The 22,085-nt window shown below is 46.4% G+C and overlaps 1 protein-coding gene across 1 annotated transcript; it reads right to left on the bottom strand.

Moving 5' to 3' along the window:
- Window positions 1–275: 275 nt before the first annotated feature.
- Window positions 276–21,792, bottom strand: LOC308400001 (UPF0606 protein KIAA1549). The gene is made up of 21 exons (XM_080887461.1): window positions 21,693–21,792; window positions 19,009–19,217; window positions 14,914–16,197; window positions 14,738–14,820; window positions 11,997–12,296; window positions 11,738–11,924; window positions 11,589–11,648; window positions 11,327–11,478; window positions 11,052–11,229; window positions 10,775–10,959; window positions 10,417–10,622; window positions 9,988–10,115; window positions 9,852–9,866; window positions 8,743–8,951; window positions 8,421–8,656; window positions 7,373–7,508; window positions 6,815–7,099; window positions 6,674–6,726; window positions 6,465–6,592; window positions 5,654–5,808; window positions 276–5,567 (listed from the first exon to the last, which is right to left on the bottom strand). The coding sequence occupies exons 2-21, from the start codon at window positions 19,154–19,156 to the stop codon at window positions 5,343–5,345; spliced, it is 4,353 nt and encodes a 1,450-aa protein (XP_080743587.1). The 5' UTR covers window positions 19,157–19,217; window positions 21,693–21,792; the 3' UTR covers window positions 276–5,342.
- Window positions 21,793–22,085: the final 293 nt, after the last annotated feature.

Here is a 22,085-nt window from a genome sequence, read left to right as displayed (position 1 = left end):
CAAATTGTTCCTAAACTTCAGATCTTTCTAGAAATGAGCTGTTTGTTTAGATTACAGTATTGCTATTAAACTTGGTGACTCTGTCCCATGAGTCAGTGTCATTGTGCCAGAAATGGGCCTCCATATGCAGAGCTGTGTGGTCTTGGAATGAGGCGTTGGCCGATTGGAGGGATCAGACAGATTAGATGCTGTGCAGCGCATCAGAGGAAAACTGAATCATCGAAGAATGAAGAAAAAGCCGTCAGCCTCTCTGAATCTGAACATGTCTCTTTAATGTTTTGAACACAGTCTGTCAGACTTGAAACACCACAGGGTGCAGCTCACACAGAGGCAGGGTAGAACAGATCCTATCAATGTGACCCGCACAGGTTAGCGGCACACTCATCTGGCCACTGTGGAACAGGTGAGGCTGCTGGCAGTGTTCCCAGCTCACTGACTCGACATTAAAAGAACTCCCCCAGGCTCTGTTTCCATGAAGCAGCATCACCAAGTTACCTGAACCACACCTGGGGCCTGCTCTCACCTGGTGTAAGTGTGTAAATCGGCGAGGCGGTGCGTGGAAACGGAGCCTGAAGAGGAACAACAGGAATGTGGTTCGACTCGGAGCAGCCGTACAGAAGTTCATTCATGACAAAACTACTGACAGAGGGGAAATCTGAAACCCTGGCGAAAGCAAAGCTCTCTGCAGGTCAATGGTCAACACCTGAAAACAGTTTCAATTGCTGGTGCAGATACAGCTACTGATTTTGGCAGGGGAAAGCTTGTCCAAGCTCTTATTTTAGCGGGCAGTTTGAGATAACAGGAAAAGCTGGAATAGTAGCTAAAACATAGAATCGGTTTAAAATTTTGAAACAAATAATTATCAGATCCTTTAAACTCTGTTCAAAAACAACAGAACAAAGTTGAAACTGATAAGTTTTAAAAATGTGCCAATGCAGCAGCAGGTTTGTTTTAAAAGCTTCTGAAGGAGATCCACCGACAGCTGCAGTCTGCGCAAGATCTGTTTGTCAAATGATCTGTCTCAAAGATCTGTTTTCAAAGTTCTCCCCACTAAAGCTAATGATCAGCTGACCACATGCTTCCTGTGCCGTGACTCCATCGCCTCCACCTGCAGCTGCTGATCTGCTCTGCAGCAGTTTTTGCAGTTTTGTGGTGGCCCACCAGAGGGCTCCACTCACACCAAGGTCGGGAGGAGAGGTTCTGCTGGTTTTTGGCACAATGTGTTCAGTTGTTGTGTGGAGATGAATAAAGTCGGAATGGAAAGTTACAGCTCCTGTCTCGTCTGTACAATACCTCCACAGTTTCATATTTTTTGTCCACGACAGCAACTGGGCCGGCTCGGCCTGCAGGGAGGGGAGCAACCGTGATCCCCGCAAACTTCAGCAGGTCTCAGAGTGCTGATCAGTAGTTTTGTCATGAAAAATCATCCTCTGAGCGTCTGCTCATCTGCTGGACTCTTACTGAGGATCACAGGTCTAGAAAACAGAGTCTCTGGAAAACAGAAACATTCAGGAGAAGTTTATGAAGAGTTTGCTGAGAAGACTTTTCTTTGCTATTCGGACACCTGCAGGATTATTTTCCATTTTTGGGGTGATCTGATCGTTTCAGACACCTTGAGTCATTGAATTAGCACCATTTGATCCTGTAGGCATTGCTGAGTCCTACAGCGTGACTGACAGGTGCTAGGTCCAATCAGATCGTCTGTAGCAGGTAAAGAGTTCTGCGGTTGGTTTCTGGTTCATGACGAATGTGTTGTGTCTTTGAGTCTGTTCAGCAGAACAATCACAGATAAAATCTTTTCCGTATATAATAGGTTTCTATTCAACATCATATCCACTCCATCCATAAGCATCTTCATTCAGACTCAAAAATCTCCTAAAAAACAAAAACATGATGGTTCTCATGGTGTGTTTTTTCCGGCTGTGCTTGGATGAACGGTGCTTTCATGGCACTGTGACATGAATCACTCTTTGCTCACTCTTAACTGGATGTGGAACGATTCTTCACTTTTTTTACATCTTTTGGCAGCATGCTAAACATTAACTGCAACACCACAAATAGCTAAAGCCTCAAACTTAGTTGAACATGCTGAAGAAGAGCAGAGAGCAGATGCAAACAAACCTTCACCATGAGTGACCGACCACCAACACACCACAGAGAGGACAGCCAATCAGCAAAGAGAGGAACCAGCCGCTCAGCTATGCAACCAGGACATGAAACTAAAGGTTGAAACAATAGATGCAGAGACAATATCAGAAGGTCCACATGGAGAGACATTTCTCTGGATCTACAATCATGTCTGCAAAGCGGTCTTCTACAAGCTTCCAGAACGTTCTGCAGACTTCACTCACTGGACAAGGTCAATAATAAAAATAAAAATATTCAATAGTATAAAAGGTCAGTAATGACAAACCTTATTTTTCTCCCCTGATGAAACAGTGCGAACCTTTTAGGGGAGTGTGAGGATTCAGCCACAGGCTGAAACAACGAAAAGTTATTTATGCTCTTAATCGCCCAATAGAGCTGCAGGTTAAACATTAACACCTTTACCTGCAATGTCCTGGCATGAAGTCTGTAGTTCATGTGAGAACAATGAAGCTAACATAATGGGAAATTTCCTGGGCAGATCCCTCACCTGAACCACACAGTGTACTCAGAGTATCACTGAAGAGTACAGCTGAAATGAGCACTTCCTGACGTGTTCTACATGTGAGACAAAAGATCAGCCTGGAGTCCTGGACATATAAACCTTATCACTATTTGCTTTTCCCTTCATCAGGATCATCAGGCAGTTCTGACGAGACATCTCTCAGTGAGTTTATGAAGCAGCTCTCGTCTGAGGAAGAACCACCTTGCGGCGGTGATGAACGACTAGTTCCCCTCTCTCACAAACACTTTTTACCCACTTGTCTACAGCGCTCTGCTCACAGACTGATGGATGCAACAAATCAGCGACAAAAAGCTCGATACCAAAGCAATGCATTAGCTGAATTTTTTTTCATTGCCACCGATACATGAACACACGAGCGAGTGAGCGAGCGGCTACGCTAAGCAACGTTTCCACAGAGAAACAAATGTTAGCTCAAAATCTACAGCGAGCTTAAACACAAGAGGATTACAACCATAGAACAGTAGTTTGGTCTTTTTTTTGATCAAAATAAAGCATTTAAAGTATACTTTCATATATAAGCAATAAAAAATATGTAACATCTCAATACTCCAGTAATAACTCTTACATTAATATTGTGCTCATTGGGATTCTATCTCTTTACATATATTTATTCATTCTTATAGATAGCTATAAATATTATTTTTCTTGTTTTGCATCCCCGTGCAGCAGGAACTGTGCGGCACCTCCAGCTGTCGACAGTGCAAAGACCTCATTGATATGGTTTATGAACAGACACCTGACCACCGTGGCTGATGGGAGTGTGGAAGGCAATTAGTGGTTAATGACAAGATGGTATGAGGCTGACAGTTAGCACCACAGAAGGTCCAGAGAATCAATCCACTTCAGAACTTTAGGAGGAATTGGTCCAGAGGGAAATATCCACTCAAAAGGTCAAGAATAACCATCTACCCCAATAGGATGAACCACCAGAAGGCCATTAAGGACAGCACTTCGCAGAGGTTCCATCGGATAGATTCCCTGGAGATCCATTCACTCTAGAACTCCAGGAACGATCACGAAGTTCTGAAAGACTAGAAGAAGGAAGTTCTTCTCCAAAGGTTGGTTGCACTAACTTAAGAAGGTATTTATAACCTGATGTTCTAAGTCAGGCCTGAGAAGTATTGGTAGTTGCACCATTCAGCCTTAAGTCTTCTTGCAAATCTTGGCATGTTCTTCAAACCAGAAAATGAAATTGTTGAGAACTATACACTCTTTTAGCGGACTGATTTGAAACAAGATAAGCTACCTGACCTAGTACATTCATCAACACTGAGAAAACTCGAGCTCCTGGAGAAAACTTCACCAGCACAACAAAAACATACAACCACTGCATAGCTGGTCTGACCCAAGCTCAAAACCAGGACCCTCTGAGGCACGGAGCCACTGTGCATTTGTTTCTATGAGCAATAAATTAATTTTACAACAAGCAAGCTATGCAGACTGTTACAGATACAACAACGAGGAGTTGACTCTCTTGATCTGTTTGAACTGACTGGAGAGCCTTAAAGTTTGAGTTGGTTCATGACCGAGCATTTAGTGGTGCTGCACTTTATCACACTTGTGCTTCATGAGCATCAACAATTACATGACCATATCCTTGTTTTACCCAGGAGGTCTTCTGCCTATGCCCGGTCAATAAAATGACTTATTTAGGTCCTAATGCCATGCTTCTCATGTTCTATCACGCTAGACTGCTTGGCGATCAGTGTGTCCTTGAGATAACTAATGATGTTTCAATTTTCTTATTTGTAGTAATTTTTTTTAAAATTTACTTTCATCTAAATTAAAAAAGCTGTTTTTAGCTGCTCTCTTACCACAGGGGGTCACAACAGCTGTACAAGTTTGATGTGGTAGAGGTTTACAATGAAGGCCCTTCCTCAAGCAACTAGAATTAAACCAGTGACCTTTTATTTCCCAAGTAAATGTGTTAACCACTAAAACACCAAAAGTAAACAGTTAGCAAGAATGCTTGCTGTTACGCAACACCCATCTTCATGTGCATGTTCGAGTGAACGAGTTTGCTACCACCGGGCATAGTTAAGGCTGGCTGGTGCAGTCAACATAAAGTTCACTCTAGACTGGTCTCAAATACTGATCTTGCAGTTAGAACTGGGTTTAATAAAAGCAGCTGCTCCAACTGTCCCCCAATATTAGGCTGGACCAAACCCCTCAAAACCCTCATGAACTCGAGGAGGCCAGAATGAACTCTCCAATGACTAAACTCCAGAAGACCAAGAGGCCAATCGGGTTGAAGACCATCAAGGACCATCTACTCCACAAGTTCAGGAATGAATTGCTGCTCCAGATGTCTAAAAAGTAACGACTGAATCAAGAGGTTCAGGAAGGATGATCATTAATGATGCTCTTTAGGAAGCACTTCAGTGGAAAATACAAGTCAAACTCATGTCTAATGAAACAGAGCTGAGAGTGACGGACAGACAGTTCAGGACCCTGTAAAGTACCGGAGGTCTCCAGGAGAGACGTCCAAGTTTTCAGACATGGATTGTGGTCCAGACTTGTTTTGGGTTTACCGGCACAGACGTACACTAGCTCAACAGAGCCCAGAGTGTAAATTGGTTAGTTTCATGGTTTCCCTTAGACCTTTCAGGTTCTATGTGGTTTAAAACTTTCAAAACCAGCTGAGTCCTGATCCAAAGAGGTCCAAACCAGTTTACGGGTAGCTGGTCACTGCCGCCTGTTTCTGTGCGAGACGTCGCAGCTCCTCCCTGATGGCCTTTATAAGAGAGGCGGAGGTGTGGGCGGATGGTGATGCATCCTCAGGCGGATATTCTGGAGTAGGTGAGGTCAGGAGGAGAGGTGGAGCTGACGGGTCCCGCAATGAAGAGCTGGGCATCTGGAAAACAGAGGAAGAGGAGAACTCAGGAAAGGACATCACCTGTGAAAAGAAAGGAGAAAGGGTGAGACATTTCAGCTCCACCTGTGCACCACCAAGCTATTTTCTTTACTGATTTCACCACTCACGCTCTCTCTGCTGGCTCCCGGCCTGGAAAGGTCCTGGTCTGAATGCTGCTGATTCCAGCTAGAGCCAGTGGGGCCCGACATGCTGCGACCCACCCCAGGGTATGCTCCAATCTGACTGGACAGACCCACCTGGGTCAGGTGATGGAGCTGTGCACCTGGAGGTCAGTGAAACCAGTCAGCAGATACAACATTAGTAAATCATCAGCCTGTGTGGAAACAAACTGAATACAGACAAAGTCATGTGAGGTTTGTTACCTTTGGCTTTATTGTCAGAGTCATGAGAAAAAAATGCCTCGTCCCACATTAACTAACCTAATCTACAGTCTCTGGGTATTCACACACAATATGATTCTTTTCAGAAATCTTGAGAGAATGATAATTCTTTCTTTCCTAAACTGTTAGAAATGCTGTATATTTGTTGTAGTGTATGGCACCACCAGAGGGCAGCCTCTACCGCATGACCAGTCAGCTGAATTATGCGTTACCTCTGCACATTTTGACTGTTTGAGACAAGTTCAGGATCTAAAACACGTCAGAAAGTGAAAATAAGAGGAGAATATTTTAGACTCAGATTTGATTCATTCATTTTACTTTAATCTGTATATTTCATGGCATAAAGTTACAGAACTGAATGTATTTATTGACTCACTGAGGCCATCCTCAGTGCTGTCGCTGCCCAGCAGGGGGCCGGTCATGTATATAGCTGCAGTGACTTCTATGAACCCCCCATCATGAAAAGTAGATACCTGCTGTCAGGTCATATAAACTGAACGCACGGTGAGCTGTTATTTGTTGATGGCTGTGACTGTACCTGTGCTCCCTCCTACAGGTCGAGGTCTAGAGGAGGAGGGTGGGTCCTCATACTGCCCCCTGTTGGAGTAAATGGACTCCTGCAGCTGATCTCCAGTAGACACATACCCTCCTGAGCTCAGCCCCTGCCTGTAGAAACACACAGAGAATGAGCTCTGGTTCTGACCTAGTACTCAGACTGGACCAAGTCTTCTGTATTCTGATACTAACCTCTGCAGGAGGCCCTGGACTGAGGTGGGGGACATCCCCAGCTCTGCATATCTCTGCAGGAAGAAGAGAAAGAAGAGAATTAAACCAGAGCACGAGTTCCTGACAGAAGTATCTGCTTCATCTGCAGGTCCACACACTCACTGCAGAGAAGGGGCTGTGAGGGGGGGCTGATGGGTAAGAGCCCCACTGCTGGTTTGGGGGCCAGCTCTGAGGGGAGGGGCTGGGCAGGGCAGAGCTTACCCCGGCGCTGCCCTGCGAGGACGGCGACACCAGGGCGAAGGCGTCATCCAGAAGAGAGTGCATCTGCTGCCGGGCCTCTTCAATGGAGGGCTGGGGGGGCATGTAGGGTGGCGGGGCCGGGGCAGGGTCAAAGACCTCGTCAGTGGGGGAGGGGCTGCCGTGGTCCGGGGGCAGGTCGGGGTCTGACTGTAGGAAATGAAGTAGAACATCAAGTCAGCGCTCTGCTGTCTTACAAAAAAAGTCCACAGGGCTCAAAAAGACTTCCTGTGTCACTCAGAGTTCAGTAACAGTGTACAGCTCTGTCCACGTCATGCTGACGACACCATCAGTAACAGATCAGATCAGCCGTGTACCTCCAAACACTCAAACATTATGTGTGTCTGTGAATGCTTAGAACAGGCAACATATCCAGCTCACACCTACCTTGCTTATTTGATGGTTAAATTTTGTTTGCCTCACCATGTAGGCCACGTTGTTGAGTCCGGGGTATTTCCTGTAGGTGGCGCTCTGATCGGTGAGCAGCCGGTCTCTGTCTGTGTCAGGAAGACTTCCAGGTCCTGGCTGAGCCCGCCGACTCCTAGGAGAGCGCCTCCCTCTGGCAAAAAAACACAAGAGTTTACAGTCAGGCTGGAAACAGATGGGACAATAATGAGCTTAGCTTTGGTGCTAACAGGGATGCGGTTGGTATGTCTTAAATATGATTTCTCTAGAGTTTGAGGTCTCCTGCAGGGCCTCCTCCCAACTGGGCATGTCTGGAGGTGCTCAGGAGGCACTGATCAGACTGAGAAGGAGCACGGCTCGATTCTGAGCTCCTCCTGTGTCAGGTTGAAACGGACATCTTCGAGCTAAGCTCTCTTTCTTAACCTCACAGCAGCAGTACGGTACAACTCCTGCATGGAGCACCAATCCACCAGTCCATCTCAAGCTCCACCTTCCCCTTTGTCCGCGAGCCCAAAGAGAAAAATCAGCTATTGTCCACACAGCCTCCAAGACCTACATCATTTGCAAAGAGCAGGGATAAAATGCTAAGATTCCCAAAATGCACACCTTCTTCACCCTGGCTACCCTTTGAGGTCATGTTCATGAATATTACCTACAGGATCAAAGACATGCACCAACCCTGAAGGACTGACAAGAGTATTGACTATGTGTCCTTCTGAGGACATCAGTCCCATTCATCTGGATGTAGTGTTTTCAGTGAGAGAAACATTTCATCATCATCCACTTCTTCTGTCTTTGCTGCCTGCAGGTTCCCCCAACCTTATAAACTGTACAATCAATTAAATCAGTGCTGCAAGTTTTGGTCATTATGCAAATGTAATGCTATGTCCAGATGAACAGAATCAACTTTCTGGGATTTCCTTACCTGTGTGACTGAGCATGCGTCAAGGAAGTCTGAGAACACGTTTGTCTTTGAGGGAACTGAGTCAGCTTTCGCTTTAGTCACACAGAAGCAGCTGTTCATGGAGAATGAAATATTCTTTTTTCACCTCAGGTAGGGTCTGACCTTTTCCTGGAGTCGGTGGGAGTTGGGGGTGAGGCAGCATCGGCCTGCAGGATGCAGTCCATGTGGTCGTGGGCAGAGCTGTAGAGTCGCTGTGCCGCCTCACTCTGAACTGGACCATCTCCAAATGCGTCCATGATGTCATCCATGGAGGGAAACTCGCACTGGCCCCGCCTCTTAGCACGCTGTCGCAGTTTGTTCCGGTGATGCTCGATCTCTGACTTGTGCCGCAGCGCCACCTGCAGGAACAGAGACGGTTGACTACAGTTAATGATGATGACCTCATGGCAAGCTGTGACTGGATGTATTTTTGTTGTCAACTCACCTCTGTGTTGACCTTTTCAGTGAGGGAGGGGCTTGGCTGTGATGGGGCATGTGGCTGCGGTGGGCTCGGACGTGGCTGCATGGCGATGAGCTGCACCTTGTTGGCCTGACGACGGGTGCCGTCAGATGACCCGCGGGACAGGCGGTCCACATGGTCAAAGATGGAGGACGAGGACAGCAGTTCGTCCGGGCCGCTGCCTGATGGAGCACCTGTGGAAGGAGAGGTCAGAGGACAGAAAAAAGTGAAAGGAGACTTAAAGACCAACAGAGAAGTGAAAGCTCAGACTCCCAGGATGCATTTCACCAGTGACCATCTACTGAAAGCTTGCAGAGCGAGTAGGTCAGTCCCATAGACATCCATGTTAAAGCTTTACAGCAGAAATAAACGTGTTTATGTGTGCAGAGCTGCAGTTACTGCAGAAGGATAAAAAGTGACAAGCAACCAACAAGGAGATGAAGATGGCGATGATAAGGATAATGATGAAAAAGTGGGAGAAAAAAACTTTTTCCCAGAATAAGCAGCAGAAGAAACAAAGAGAGAATGAGGGAAATCCCTCAGACAGACCAAGACCCCCAGCACAGAGGTCAGAGGTCATATGCAGAGGACATCCAGGAGGCTGACAACTGCGGTCAGATCTTCAGCATTACTCAGGGTTGTGTTTGTTACTGTCAGAGAAATTATTTTACCAGAAATAACCTTCAAACTATAGAGAAGTCTGAATATAAACATTTAGACAACAAGCATGTATATTCCAAGTGTACAAGAATAATAAAAAAGAGAAGTTAATAAAGTAAGAGTGGAAAGTAAAATTCGCTCCATCATTTAGTGATGATCAGTATTCAGATTTAGCTTACTGCTGATGACTCGCCTCATAAACCAGGACCTGTTCTTCCCTTTATGAGTTAAGGTATTGTTGTCGCTGGTACTGTGATTACTGGAGACGGATCGATTTGACACAGTCACAGATTAATTATTATTATTGTTTAATCTGTGAATTTAAAGGTTGAGCTCTTGTCTCTGCAGCATCGCAATGCTTCACGTGTTGATAGGAAATGTGGATTGGAGATCGGTGTGTGAGAAGGTGGTAATGTGTTGGCATGGTAACGTACCCATTTTGCTCCTCCCTTCAAGTAGGCAGTGCATTAAACAGAAAAGACAAAGTTTGAACAGAGCAGAGCCTCCATCCTTTGTTTACAGCCTATTCATTACAAATACTAAAGCTGATTATGTCACTGTGGCTCTCACCATTTTTGGGTGTCTTCCTGTGCTGTTTCCCCTCGCTGGGTGTGGCCACAGGTCGGGTGCTTTCTTCTGCTGACTCCCTGCCGCTCGATTGGTCGCTTCCTAACGAGTCGCCGTCTGATGGGCTGAGCCTGACAATGGACACAACAGGTAAATGGTAAATGGCCTGCATTTGTATAGCGCTTTTCTAGTCCCTAAGGACCACAAAGCGCTTCACACTACATTCAGTCATTCACCCATTCACACACTGGCGATGGCAAGCTACATTGTAGCCACAGCTGCCGGATTAAGTAAAATTTTGAGATACTTCAGTAAAAATGTTCGATGTCGACGATTTCTCTGAATGAAAAATAATCGTGTCAACGAGCCAGTGAAGTTCATATTCTATATTTTTTAACAAGTTTGTTTAATAAGTCACAACATATTCCTAACCTCCCCCTGCGGCGGCTCAGCCGCGACACCTTGGTGGATGATCCTTTGGATTTGGGGGTGTTGAGGTCTCCGCCATCGGAGGGCGTGGCTTCCTTTACTGGTGCAGGAAGTGGACCGGACTCCTGGATCACCATGATGTCATCCTTACTGTGCTGACCCAGGTGAAGCTTTGCAAAGTCGAAGCCTTTAACGCTGGGAGCCTGAAGCTGACAGAGGATATGGATCAGGGGTCAGTAAGGTAACAAAAACATCATGTTGGTGGCTAAAATCCTAAGATTGCAAACACAGAGGACAGAAAAACACCAGGTGTCATCGCCTGTTAATTTTAAAGTGCCAGTCCTTTTTGTTGACCTCTGACCTTTTGCCTCTGCTGGATGGTGTTAATGGCGTCCGGCTGGAACTCAAGCTTCTCGGAACCGCAGAGCTTCCAGTACAGGATGATGATGATGAAGACGGCCAGTACAACCGGGACAACAACACCGACAATCAGCCAGATGCTGCTGCTCTGAGTCTCAGCTGGAGGGACAGAGATCGTCTCCACAGCTGGAAACAGAATCAAAAAGATCAAACTTTATCAATATGACACTTTCTGAACCAATCAGAAGCAGTTTGGACACACTCAGCATTGGACTCACGTTGGGCCAGCGGTCTCTGCACACGGTGTCCAAGGACAATGGCGGCCCTTTGAAGGTCCACACGGTTCAGAGTGGCGGCGGTCACCTCAGCAGGGACCCTCTCTCCACCGGGACCCTCCACAAAGTAAAAGACCTCCAGAGGGCGCTCTGCCCCTGACAGCCTGGAGACCCGCACCACCTGAGACACAACCGGTTCAGTGCACATTCACATTGTACAGGTACACACACCTCTGTCTGGTGGCATTACATCAGCCATCATTGCCTTGTGCGTGTACCTGTAGACTGTTGTTGCCCACTGCTGTGGCTCTCTTCCAGCGCCTCCTACTGGTTTCCTGCAGTCCCTCCTCCAACAGCAGAGCCAGACGTCTCTCCAGACGAGCCTTAAAGCTTCTCTCAGCCACCAGCTGCTCCTGAACTCCCAGCAGGACTGATACCACACAAAGGGGAGTTCGTCAGAGCGAAGCTAACACATACCATCATCCACACAGTACAAAAACATCATACCAAAATGTAAAAAAAAGAGAGTGGGTTTCTTACCTGTACGGACCCAGGTGGAGCGCAGGTGGTGTGAAGTGTTGAGCTCAGGGTAGTGAAAGGCTGTTAACAGAAGTTTGATAAAAACGCTTTACATATTGTCGGTTTAATGTTTACTGTGACATGTGATGGGTTTGTGTATCGTCTCGTACGTTCAGCGATCTGCAGCGCAGGAAATCCCACGTAGAAGCTGAACTCCACCAGGCTGAGCTTCCTCAGGTGTTCACTGACCTCTGACCCCGGCAGGTAGCCCCGGCCATCCCGCACCGCAAACGTGATGTCGACGGGAACCTTCTGCTCCACCGCTGGCCAGGCCACGCTTATGGTGATGTTCAGCAACTGTGTGAAGAAGTAAAAGAAATTAGAAAAGCGAACGGCTTTAAATGGTGACCACACACGAGGCAGACTCACCTGTACGGTGGCGTTCCCTCCCTCATGTAATCTCTTCCGTGTCTCTGCGTACGCCATGGTGAGCCCTCTCTCCACCCGTTCACTGAAGTTGCAGACTCGGATGTCAACATGAGTGGGAACAAACTGCAGCACAGAGTGGATCTGATACCTGAGGTCAGGTATGGTGTACAGTGGTGAAACTGTGGGAATGGGGCCGAAGCGTGGCGGCGGTCGGCGGAGGGCATTGATGACGGACATGGCAGTGAAGATCAGCGGTCCCGACACAACACGAAAGGCAAAACTGGATGGAGTTCTTAGGAACTGAAAAGGAAACAACCAGGGAAGAGTGGAAAGTTATTAACAATTTTTAAGTTTAGCTTAATATCTAATAAGGATTCAGTAAAGTAAATGAATAAATGAAAGAGAAGGCATTAAAAAAATAAAGAAAAGTATGCATCAGATGGCATATTTTCATGGATTAAATGGTTTTTATTGATTTTTGTGTAATTTAAAAGCTTGGACCTTCTCCTGCTGCCTCTAACAGTCTATGGACTGATTTCTATGTGAAAGACTAAAATCTAAAGGATGTCAGGTTTATACTCCGAGTGTCTCGATGCCTCTGCTCCCAGTAAACAACAAGCTAACATTAGCTTAGAAACAGAGTTCACTATTACAAAGTTAATAAATGACTGGCTCCCAGCACAACGCAAACTCCACATAAGCATGAACCAGAACGTCAGTGACACAGTAACACACAGAGATCAGTCTCTGGTCATTGGTTGGTTGCTTTGGACAAACTAACAGAGGTGGGACCAAGTCATTGTTTTGCAAGTCTCAAGTAAGTCTCAAGTCTTTATCCTCAAGTCTCAAGTCAAGTCTCAAGTAATGTCAGGCAAGTCAGAGTCGAGTCTCAAGTCACTGGTGTAAAAGTCCGAGTCAAGTCACAAGTCTGAAACTTTGAATTTCAAGTCCTTTCGAGTCTTTAAAAAAAAACAAACGAAAAAATAATGTTGCAGTTATATGCTAAATGTAAATATTAGACCATGTAATTTTAAAATCTGTGTTTTTCTCAACACATGACAAAATAGTGAACTTAGAAAATATACACAAATTGTGAAATTGCACCTCTTTAAAATGCAGCTCAATTAAACCTAGCTCCAAGAATAATTTTCACCGACAGTTCTGAGATAAGCTGCATGTTATTCTTGGATGCGGTTGTAGGACCGGCTTTAAAATCGCATGACAAAAATATCATACACATTAAAAAAAACTGTATCACCAACGTAGCCTGGACAACATTTGCTAGTTAGATGAAGTCAGCTATCTCATCTTAGCATATTTATATGCATATTTATAATTATACGGTTCTTGGAGTGAGTGCATACACTCATGAAGTTTAGTAACTTCAGGTCACTGCAACAAGCCCAGGTACAGTTTACCGACGGATGGGTACAGGACCTTGAAATGCACCGTGTAGAACGAAAGACCATCGTACATATCATAAGTTTACCAGTCTCACAAATTGTCGTCATAAATACACATTCCTTAACCGTTTACTAATAGGACCTTTGAGCTCAACGGTAATTAATTAGTAGTGGAAATAATTTCTGGTAGCATCACAGAAATGTAGCAGTGACAATAATATTGTATGCTGTAATCCTACTGGACAATTAGTGATACAAAAAACCTGTTTTATCCTGTGAATAAAAGTATATGTTTTTGTCAGTGTACCATAATAACAGAGGCGAAACGCAATATTGTGTCAGGATAATTTACTATTTATGCACAATAAACAAAGAAGCATAGCGCGACAATTTCTGTTCAGCACCAGACTTGCTTGTAACCTATATCACCAATTATGTTAAGAAAAATGACGCATTAACTACAACAGCAGACTGACCTTCGTGTAAATGCTTGGAGCAGACTAACCTGTGAGCTGGAGAGTTCTGGGACGTTATATTTGGTCTTTGAATGGCTGCAATCCAGTCGCGTCTTTGTTACTTCGGAAACATGGCTTGAACAATTTCTCTTCAACGACGTAATCCGATAACAACCGATCTCTTTACCCGTCGGCTTCCCGTGGCTGTCATGCGACCGGCTATTGCAGTTAATAATACAACGGCTTCTTGACATTTTTGTGTTTCTTTTTATCGCTGTGTGACTGATTTTAATTGAAAGCGTGCGCTAGTACCGCTTGCCACGAGTTCCCAGAATCCTTTGCGGTTCTACCCGTGAATGACGTCACATTTTCAATCTCTATATAATATGCAAGTTAAATTTTATATTTAGGGTAAAATATCAAGTCTTTTCAAGTAAACCGGTTCAAGTCCAATTCAAGTCCCAAGTCATTGGTGTAAAAGTCCAAGTCAAGTCACAAGTCTTAGAACATTTTTTCAAGTCAAGTCTAAAGTCATAAAATTAATGACTCGAGTCTGACTCAAGTCCAAGTCATGTGACTCGAGTCCACACCTCTGCAAACTAATGAGGAAGAAAATCCAGTGAGAAAGACAAATATTAGCCGATCATTGTCTGTGTGTTTGACTAAATTCTGACCAGTACTGCAGATAGAGTAGTGATTCTTGTGACTGCAGCCGAATGAGCTAAAAACAAACACTTCAGAGCGAGAACATTAGAGGACGGGCTGGGATTAGCCTGTTTCATGTGAAGTCTGTGAAGCAGGAGCTTGACTGTGAGGGGAAACCACAGTCAGCATCAGCAGGACGGAATCATGCAGATCTGAGAAGCAGCGATTCTGTTTGTACCTGCAGCTCCACTGAGCGGTTGAAGTCTTTTTTCAGAAGATCTCGGACCTGACTGAAACCAGCAGACGAGCCTTTGGAGCTGACTGCAGGGCACACAAACATGGAAGACATCAGTGATTAGACAGAACATGTGCAGCACCTGGAGGTACGGTCACATGACCTTCTAAGACTCTTACCTACTCTGACCAGGTACATTTCTGGCTTGGTGACATTGCACAGGTATTGTCTGGTGGGTGGTGTCTGGGCCACTCTGGGTGTGGTGACTGGAGGGGCTCTGGTCAGGCTGATGGCTGTGATTTGGGTGGTGGTGATGATGGCGGTGGTTGTTGTCGTGGTAGCCTTAGTAGTGGTTGCGGCTTTGGTGGGAGGAGCCTTTGCTGGCATCTCAGTGACCACTGTGGGCCTCTCTGGCCTCTCAGGGCGGGTGGGGGGTCCCAGTGGTGGAGGGGGAGGCACCCAGCTGGTGGTGTTGGACGGGGGTCGGGAAGGGTGCCTGCTTGGGACCGAGACATAGTCTTTGTGTTTTGGAGCAAGAGCAGTAGGGGTGGAAGGGATCTTGGGGGTGGCTGATGGAGCAGGTGTCTTCTCCTCACCTGTGAGGATAGGTGTAAGGATGAGGGGAGGTGTGGGCTGTCTTGGGGGATGCTTAGGCTCCAATCCTAGAGGAGCAATGGGGCTCGAGGATGGGGTAGAAGGAGGATGGTGGGTGTGTGTTGCTGTAGGTGTAAGGACAGGTTTGGAGTCGTTCTCATTTACCTTTTCCCTCTCCTTCTCCTTCTCCCTCTCCCTCTCCCTCTCCTTCTCCCTCTCCCGAGCCAACAGGTTTGTGTAGTACTCCAGACTGTTCATGTCAGGCAGCAGCAACTCCGTCGGCTCCAGTGGGATCATGTCCTCCAAGTCATAGTCCTCATCCCAGGTGGGGAAGACATCTGGATGGGCAGGCTGAGTGTGAAGGGGAATGTTGGGGGTTGAGGAGGAGGGGGAGAGGGGAAGTTTGGATGACAGTGAGAGGGTGGGGCGAGCAGGAAAGGAGGTGTCATAAGAGACCCAGTCCCCCCCATTGTCCCCATCATAGGGGTGGCTGGGCAGTGGCGTGGCGAGGGCCATCTCGTCACCTTCAGGTACCATGAAGGACAGAGTCTCCAGGTAGTCCCCAGACCCCCAGGCCTCCTCCAGTGAGGGCCCCTGTTCCCAGGGGGGAGGAGGAGTGAGGGTGGGCTGGCTATGTGGGGGAAGTGGTGGAGGTAGACTGGGGGACAGGAGGTCTGGAGGTCTCAGGAGGAGGTGGATCCCCTGAGCACCAGAGTCTGGGTCCTCTGCTGAGCCTGCACCACCACCGTTACTGTGGTATCCAGAGTCTGAGGGGTGGCTGGGAGGTGAGGGTCTAGAAGAGGTGGAGGATGATGATGGTGATGACGGATGTGACGAAGAATCAGTCGTTCTGTTGAATTCCAGCACAACTGTGGGCCAGAAGGACAGAAGTCGTGAATTTAAAAGCTCAACATTATACCTCAAGAGTGAGCGTGTGCCATAACCAGATTGTTACCAAACACGAGGGAATAAACCTGAAGGACCCTGAAAGAAACTGATAAACATGAACAAATCTGAAGACCCTGAAGACCCGAATAAACCTGAGGACTGGTAAGAACCTAGGGACCCTGAATAAACCTAAGTAAAAAGTAAGAAAGTAAAAGCAGATCTATGGAGGACGTTTCTATTTTTGTGCAAATCTAACTGAACTTTGTGCTATATTAACATAAAGGTAAAATAGTATCTGTAGATGGGAACACAAACTTTATTCTGTTTTTTATTCTAATTGCAGTCAGCTTTAATCTGAACAAAAAGAAGGAAAATAAAAAATATATCTCCGTTTTCTGGTGCCTGCATTGTAGAGGGTGACTTTGCTCTAAACAGGAAATGACTACAGTCACGGGTTAAAGTGGATTCAGCAGGTGGGGGAACACTAAAAAATCAGTTTTAGTGGCTCAGTGTGAGGAAAAAAATCAAACTCACAATACTTTCTACTGAGAGCTCCAGTAGATTTTCTTAATGTACAGGCTGTGATCAGCTGACCTGCTGCTCTTTGCGGATTTACACACCTGAATTCAACCAGATGTGAGCAGATGTTTCATGAGTTGCTCTGGCTGATTTCCATACACTGACAGTACACTGTTTATGCTGTCTTTATATCGTTTATATCATTGTTTTCTACATTAAATCCATCACAGTTCAGCAAACTAACCTGCTTATCCTGCACTAACTTGCAGAGGATTTTCATGCAGCCTTTAAATAACTCAGTTAAGTCTACCTCAGTTTGTTTAGCAGCATGATTCGCAATATGAAGAAACATAATTTCACATGTACAAACCCAATATCTGATGCAAAAACATGTAAGCTTTCTTTTCTCTCCCTGTGAAATACAGCAGCTCAAAGAAAGGGCTGTAAACCGAAACTAATGAGCCTGTTTTGAAAATGTAAGGAATAGAAATCTCAGATACTTATTTAAAATGTAGGGAGTAAAAGTAAAAAGTCGTCAGAAAAAAAAAAGTGCAGATACCTAAAATCTGTAAGTAAGTACAGTAATGAAGTATTTGCACTTCATTTCTTTTGACCTCTGCCAGTGGCACACTCGTTTTTACAAACATATTAGTATTTTTGAATTATGATTTGAAACTGATCACAGCACAAAATAAAGAATAAACTCTGAAATGACAAAGCGTCACAAACACAGATCACCTTAATGAGACTGAGCTGGTTCAGCTTCTTTACAGCATTCATTCACACAGCAGAAACACACTCCTCTTTTTCCTCCCTTGCAGTCTCTTTAAAACCATTTGTCTTTATGACGTACGCACACACACACACACACACACACACAGCCTTGACTGGGTCTCTTTCATCTGGTCTTGGCCTTGTTGCCGTGGTGACGCCGTGCTTTGCGGCAGCATCACATGCAGAACAGAGACGAGTCATTGGTATTCAGGAGACGACGCCCTCTCACACACAGACAGACAGACTGATAGATCGATAGATGCAGAAAATATTTATCATTTTTTAATTATAAAGAATCTCTTCAGATTGATGCACTAGGCTAACTGCTAACCTGCATTTATCTGAGCTCCTGTATTTACTGCTCTCAGCTCTGAGAAACATCTCCTGTTATTCCTGACTCTGAGGTGCCCTCACAGAACAGCTGTGGCTGAGGTGTTTTATGGCAGCACATCTGCTTCTGTACTCCATCACATTTATTTTAAAGCGTTGGGTCCTTCTGATTTGCAGTCTAAAATATAAATCTACTCAAATATGACACGATAGTATTATAGATAATCTCCTCAGCAGTAAACCTTATTCTTCTTTCACCTGCTTCCATTAGGGGGTGCCAAAGTGGATCATCTGCCTCCATCTCCCAGCATCCTCCTCTCACACTGACAACTCAGCAGTCCTCCTTCACTACATCTATGAACCTCCTCTGAGGTGTTCCTTTTCTCCTCCATCTTCATCCTCTGCCCATGCTTAGACCATCTCAGGCTTCCCACTTCACTTTGTTTATTTACAGTTTTTTTATTCACTAAGCGTTCATTATGTGCTTGCTGAGCTCTCACATCTGTTTTATTTCACATCTGCGTAGCTCTGACGTCTCATGGCACAGGTGCTCTATAGAAGAGCAGGTGGAGAATAAAAAAATTAGCCCAGGGAATTGAGCTACATTTCATTGTGGATGTATGACCATGTGATGTTTGTGGTTTTTCTTTCAGTGCACTGAAACAAGTTTCTACGTCTTCATCAGGTTGGACAAACTCTTCTTCAGTCTGAATTAAAACACAGCCATGGGTTGAAATCTGACATCCATAATGCAACATGTGATCCACAGAGGGCGCTATAATAAACACACACTCCCCGAATCTGTCATCTCTAACACAAGTCCTGAAATGTCGAGTGACGTTTCAGGACTAAAAGTGACATCACACCAACACAGTCACAACCAGCTGACCTCTGAGAGCTGTTTGTGATGAAGCAGCTTCCTGCTGCCTACATCTGATCAGCTGATGTCAGTGTAAACCTCCACAGTCTGACATCAGCAGGTCATGTGACTCTGTGTGTGCATGAGTCAGTAATGTGGGAGGATGACAATATGGAGCTAAAATGAGACTCAGAAGAAGATTCCTGCACTGCAGTCCTTTTGAGGAAGTCCATGTTCATTTCCTGCTGTGTACAGATGGCTCAGAGGTCAGAGGTCAACATTAACAGCTAACAGCACCTAGCAAGGTTACCTGCAGCAGGTGAACTTGAGGTCACCATGGAAACCAATGTGCCAGCCACCAGCAGGACCACACCTAGTGTTTGTCTGCAGGCCGAGGTTCTGCGTTCCATCCTGGTCCTGGTGCTGGAGCTGGGGCCTGGCGAGGTCACAGCGTCCATCGTCCTCAAAGGACCGGCGGTGCGGTCCCGCTACAAAGAGCCGAAGGCCCCTCAGGAGGACCTGAGTAGCATAGAACAGCAGTCAGAAAATGTGTGTCCTGCAGGGTTCTCACCGAGCACAGGAGAACATTCTCCTGCTGGATGATGACATCATCAAACGGATCAGGAAAGATTCAGCTAAAACTCTTTTTTACCTTCATCGTTAGTTACTTTAAAAATAAAGGCTGTAAAGTTGTGTGGAGTAGTGTGTGACCCTCTGATGGGAAGGTTCATAGTTGAAACAATTCATCAAAGTTTGAAATAACAAATCTAACTATCAGCCTGACGCATTAGCTTTTGTCTCCGAACTAAAGTCCCAGCAAGTTCTGATACCCTTCCATCCACCCTGACCTCCTCCCTGCTCCAACTCAGACTACAGCTGGCCTGCTGTGGATGTTTAGGTCTGATGCTGAAACCAGTGTTTATGGACTGACGCTGTCAGATAGGAGAGAGACCAATATTCTCGATGCACACCGTCTGTGAGAGCTTTGCTGCAAAGGTAACAGTGATGAAAGAAAAACACTAAAGTGCCTCATTACAGTCCAGCATGAAGCTGAGAAGACTCTGAAGCAGTGAAAAAGTAGGAACCCAGGGACAGGCGGTGCTGCAGAAGCATTCATTGTGAAGCAGACGTGCTGCTTTGAAAACAGACAAAGACTTGCAGCAAAGACTCAAAAGACTCCAAGTAGATGCACGTATGTCATAAACAAACTCCTACATCACCTCATTCTTGAGTTATTACATTTACAAACTTGGGTGTCCTCGCTGCCCCCCAGTGCCATGACGACATACCCCATCGGACTTTTACGGTTCAGGGGTAAAATCCCCCAAAATCCTCTGCTTAAAGGATCTGAAGGTTTTTACGTGCTGTAGACCCTGCAGCAAACATTTTACTGTGACTGTGCCCTCTAGTGGTGGAAGTGCTTGGTGCTTGGTGTCCTGATGTCCTGATGTCTTATTTTGGAGGACAGCATGAAAACGTCTAAAGCCACCCCATAACAAACCCACAACCTAAAGACTGTGGAACATGCTCATTCATTTGGTTTTAGGGTGTTCTGCTGAAGGCTGCAGGGAGGAGGTCGGGTGGATGGACGGGACAACAAAGACACAGAATGATGTTAGTCTAATATTTCAAACTGTACTCGTAAAGAATTGGGTACCTTAAACTGGGGCTGTTCAGCCTGGATAAAACCCCTCTGAAACTGAAACACGGAGCGCTAAAAATGCTCTGATGTTGCTTCGAGAGCAGCTCAGGTCTGAATAAAGATCACAGCTGACATTTCTGACAGCATGCAGAGCGGGGTCAGGATCAGGGCTGCCACACCATCAGAAGGTCAGTTAAACATGTACCTGCTGCTGGACCCTCACACCCGAATCACCTGATTTCAGCAGCTTCACATCCTTCATTCTGGAAGGGTGGAGGACATAAACCCAGAACATCTAGGCTTAGGCTACAGTCTAACTCTGAACCTGAAACACTTTCTCTGTGAAGATGATGAAGACCTGCTCCAACCTGCGGGTGGAGCATCTGGACCACTGACTTATTACTTCATTGTCCAGGTTTGTGATGAAGGCTAGCGGGGCTTTAATCTGCACATATTTCTGATCTCGTCTCAACTTTAACATCAGCACTTCCCTGTGAGTCAGCTCATCGTAACCAGGCTGAGCTGAGGACAGCTCTCAGGTAATATTAATAAAGAGATTACACGCAGTGTCACGTGATCCCTGCTGCTCCTCACAGCCCCTCAGTACCGAGCAAAAAGGGAGCTCTGCTTTCTCTGCAGAGCACGATTACAAATGGGTCACTGTCCCAGACCCCGGAGCCTACGAGGGTGTGCGGCTGAAGCAGGAGGCTTCAGGCTCGCCTCCACCTGCGGGGATTTTTCTGTTTGCGCAAAACATGAAAATGTCGGTTTGAAGGATTTGCATAAAGAACCTTCAAAAATGATCAATCAGTCAATAAATCAACCATCGATCAATAAGTGAAACCACAAAGACGTGACGGTGAATATTTAAAAGGTATCCAGCTGTTTGTCTGACCGGCTTTCACAACTGTGCCTAATAAAGTGACAGGTTGGTATATTCTCTGTCAGTCCGGGTTTTTGTGCTCTGCTCGGCTCCGTTTCCAGAACACTCACTCCTCTGCCGGTCTGGCCCGGCTCGGCCTCCTCTCAGATTGACCCCATTATCGGACAGATGCTAACAGCCTCCACCCGCCCGCCGAGTCCGCGAGGTGGAGGCTGCATCCGCCCCGCATGTTCGTGTCCGGGGCTGATATGCCCCCCTCCCCCTTCCCCCGGCACGCTCCGGTCCGGTCCGGCACGGCCCAGTTTACCGTGAGGACGACGCTGCCTCCGGTGCACGGCTGAAGGAGCCTCGCTTCTTATAGCGGCCGCGGACACACAGAGCCGCAGACCCGGGATCACATTCAGACTGCAAGCCGGGCCGGGCCGAGCCGGGCTATTCTCACTGAGTCTCTGCCACGGCGGAGACCTACCTGCCATCCTGGAGATGCGGTTCGGGCGCGTCACGCCTCTCCAAGCCGCGCAGCGCGCTCCCTGCGTGGGGAAGAAGAAGGAGGCGGAGAGTCCCCGCAGAATCACACCTCCTCCTCTTCTCCTCCTCGGAAACAGCAGCAATCAGCCTCCACCGCCCGGTGGTGTCGGTGCTGTCCGAACCCGTCACATTCACAGCGCGTCCGGTTCCGGTACCAGTCCAGCCGGCCCCTCCCAGCATCATCTGACCCGACCTGCAAGTCAAAGCGCTTCTTCTCACACACGGACCGTTATTTGAACCGGCACCGGCACAGGGCCAGGACAGCCGGATCTGACCATGAAAATGAAACAGCAGAGAACTGCTCAGCTTTTATTTTATGAAGCCAACAAAAACA

The sequence above is a fragment of the Rhamphochromis sp. 'chilingali' genome (assembly GCF_963969265.1).
Source record: "Rhamphochromis sp. 'chilingali' genome assembly, chromosome: 7".
Lineage (NCBI taxonomy): Eukaryota > Metazoa > Chordata > Actinopteri > Cichliformes > Cichlidae > Rhamphochromis > Rhamphochromis sp. 'chilingali'.
This window is presented reverse-complemented; position numbering and strand designations above follow the sequence as displayed.

What these genes read in the sequence shown, in the direction of transcription:
- LOC308400001 (XM_080887461.1), bottom strand. Translation starts at nt 19,156, where the DNA reads ATGGACGCTGTGACCTCGCCAGGCCCCAGCTCCAGCACCAGGACCAGG. An exon ending in CTCAAGTTCACCTGCTGCAG is followed by an intron (nt 16,198 to 19,008) that starts GTAACCTTGCTA and finishes TCTGGCCCACAG; the next exon opens with TTGTGCTGGAATTCAACAGA. An exon ending in TCAACAACGTGGCCTACATG is followed by an intron (nt 7,100 to 7,372) that starts GTGAGGCAAACA and finishes CATTTCCTACAG; the next exon opens with TCAGACCCCGACCTGCCCCC.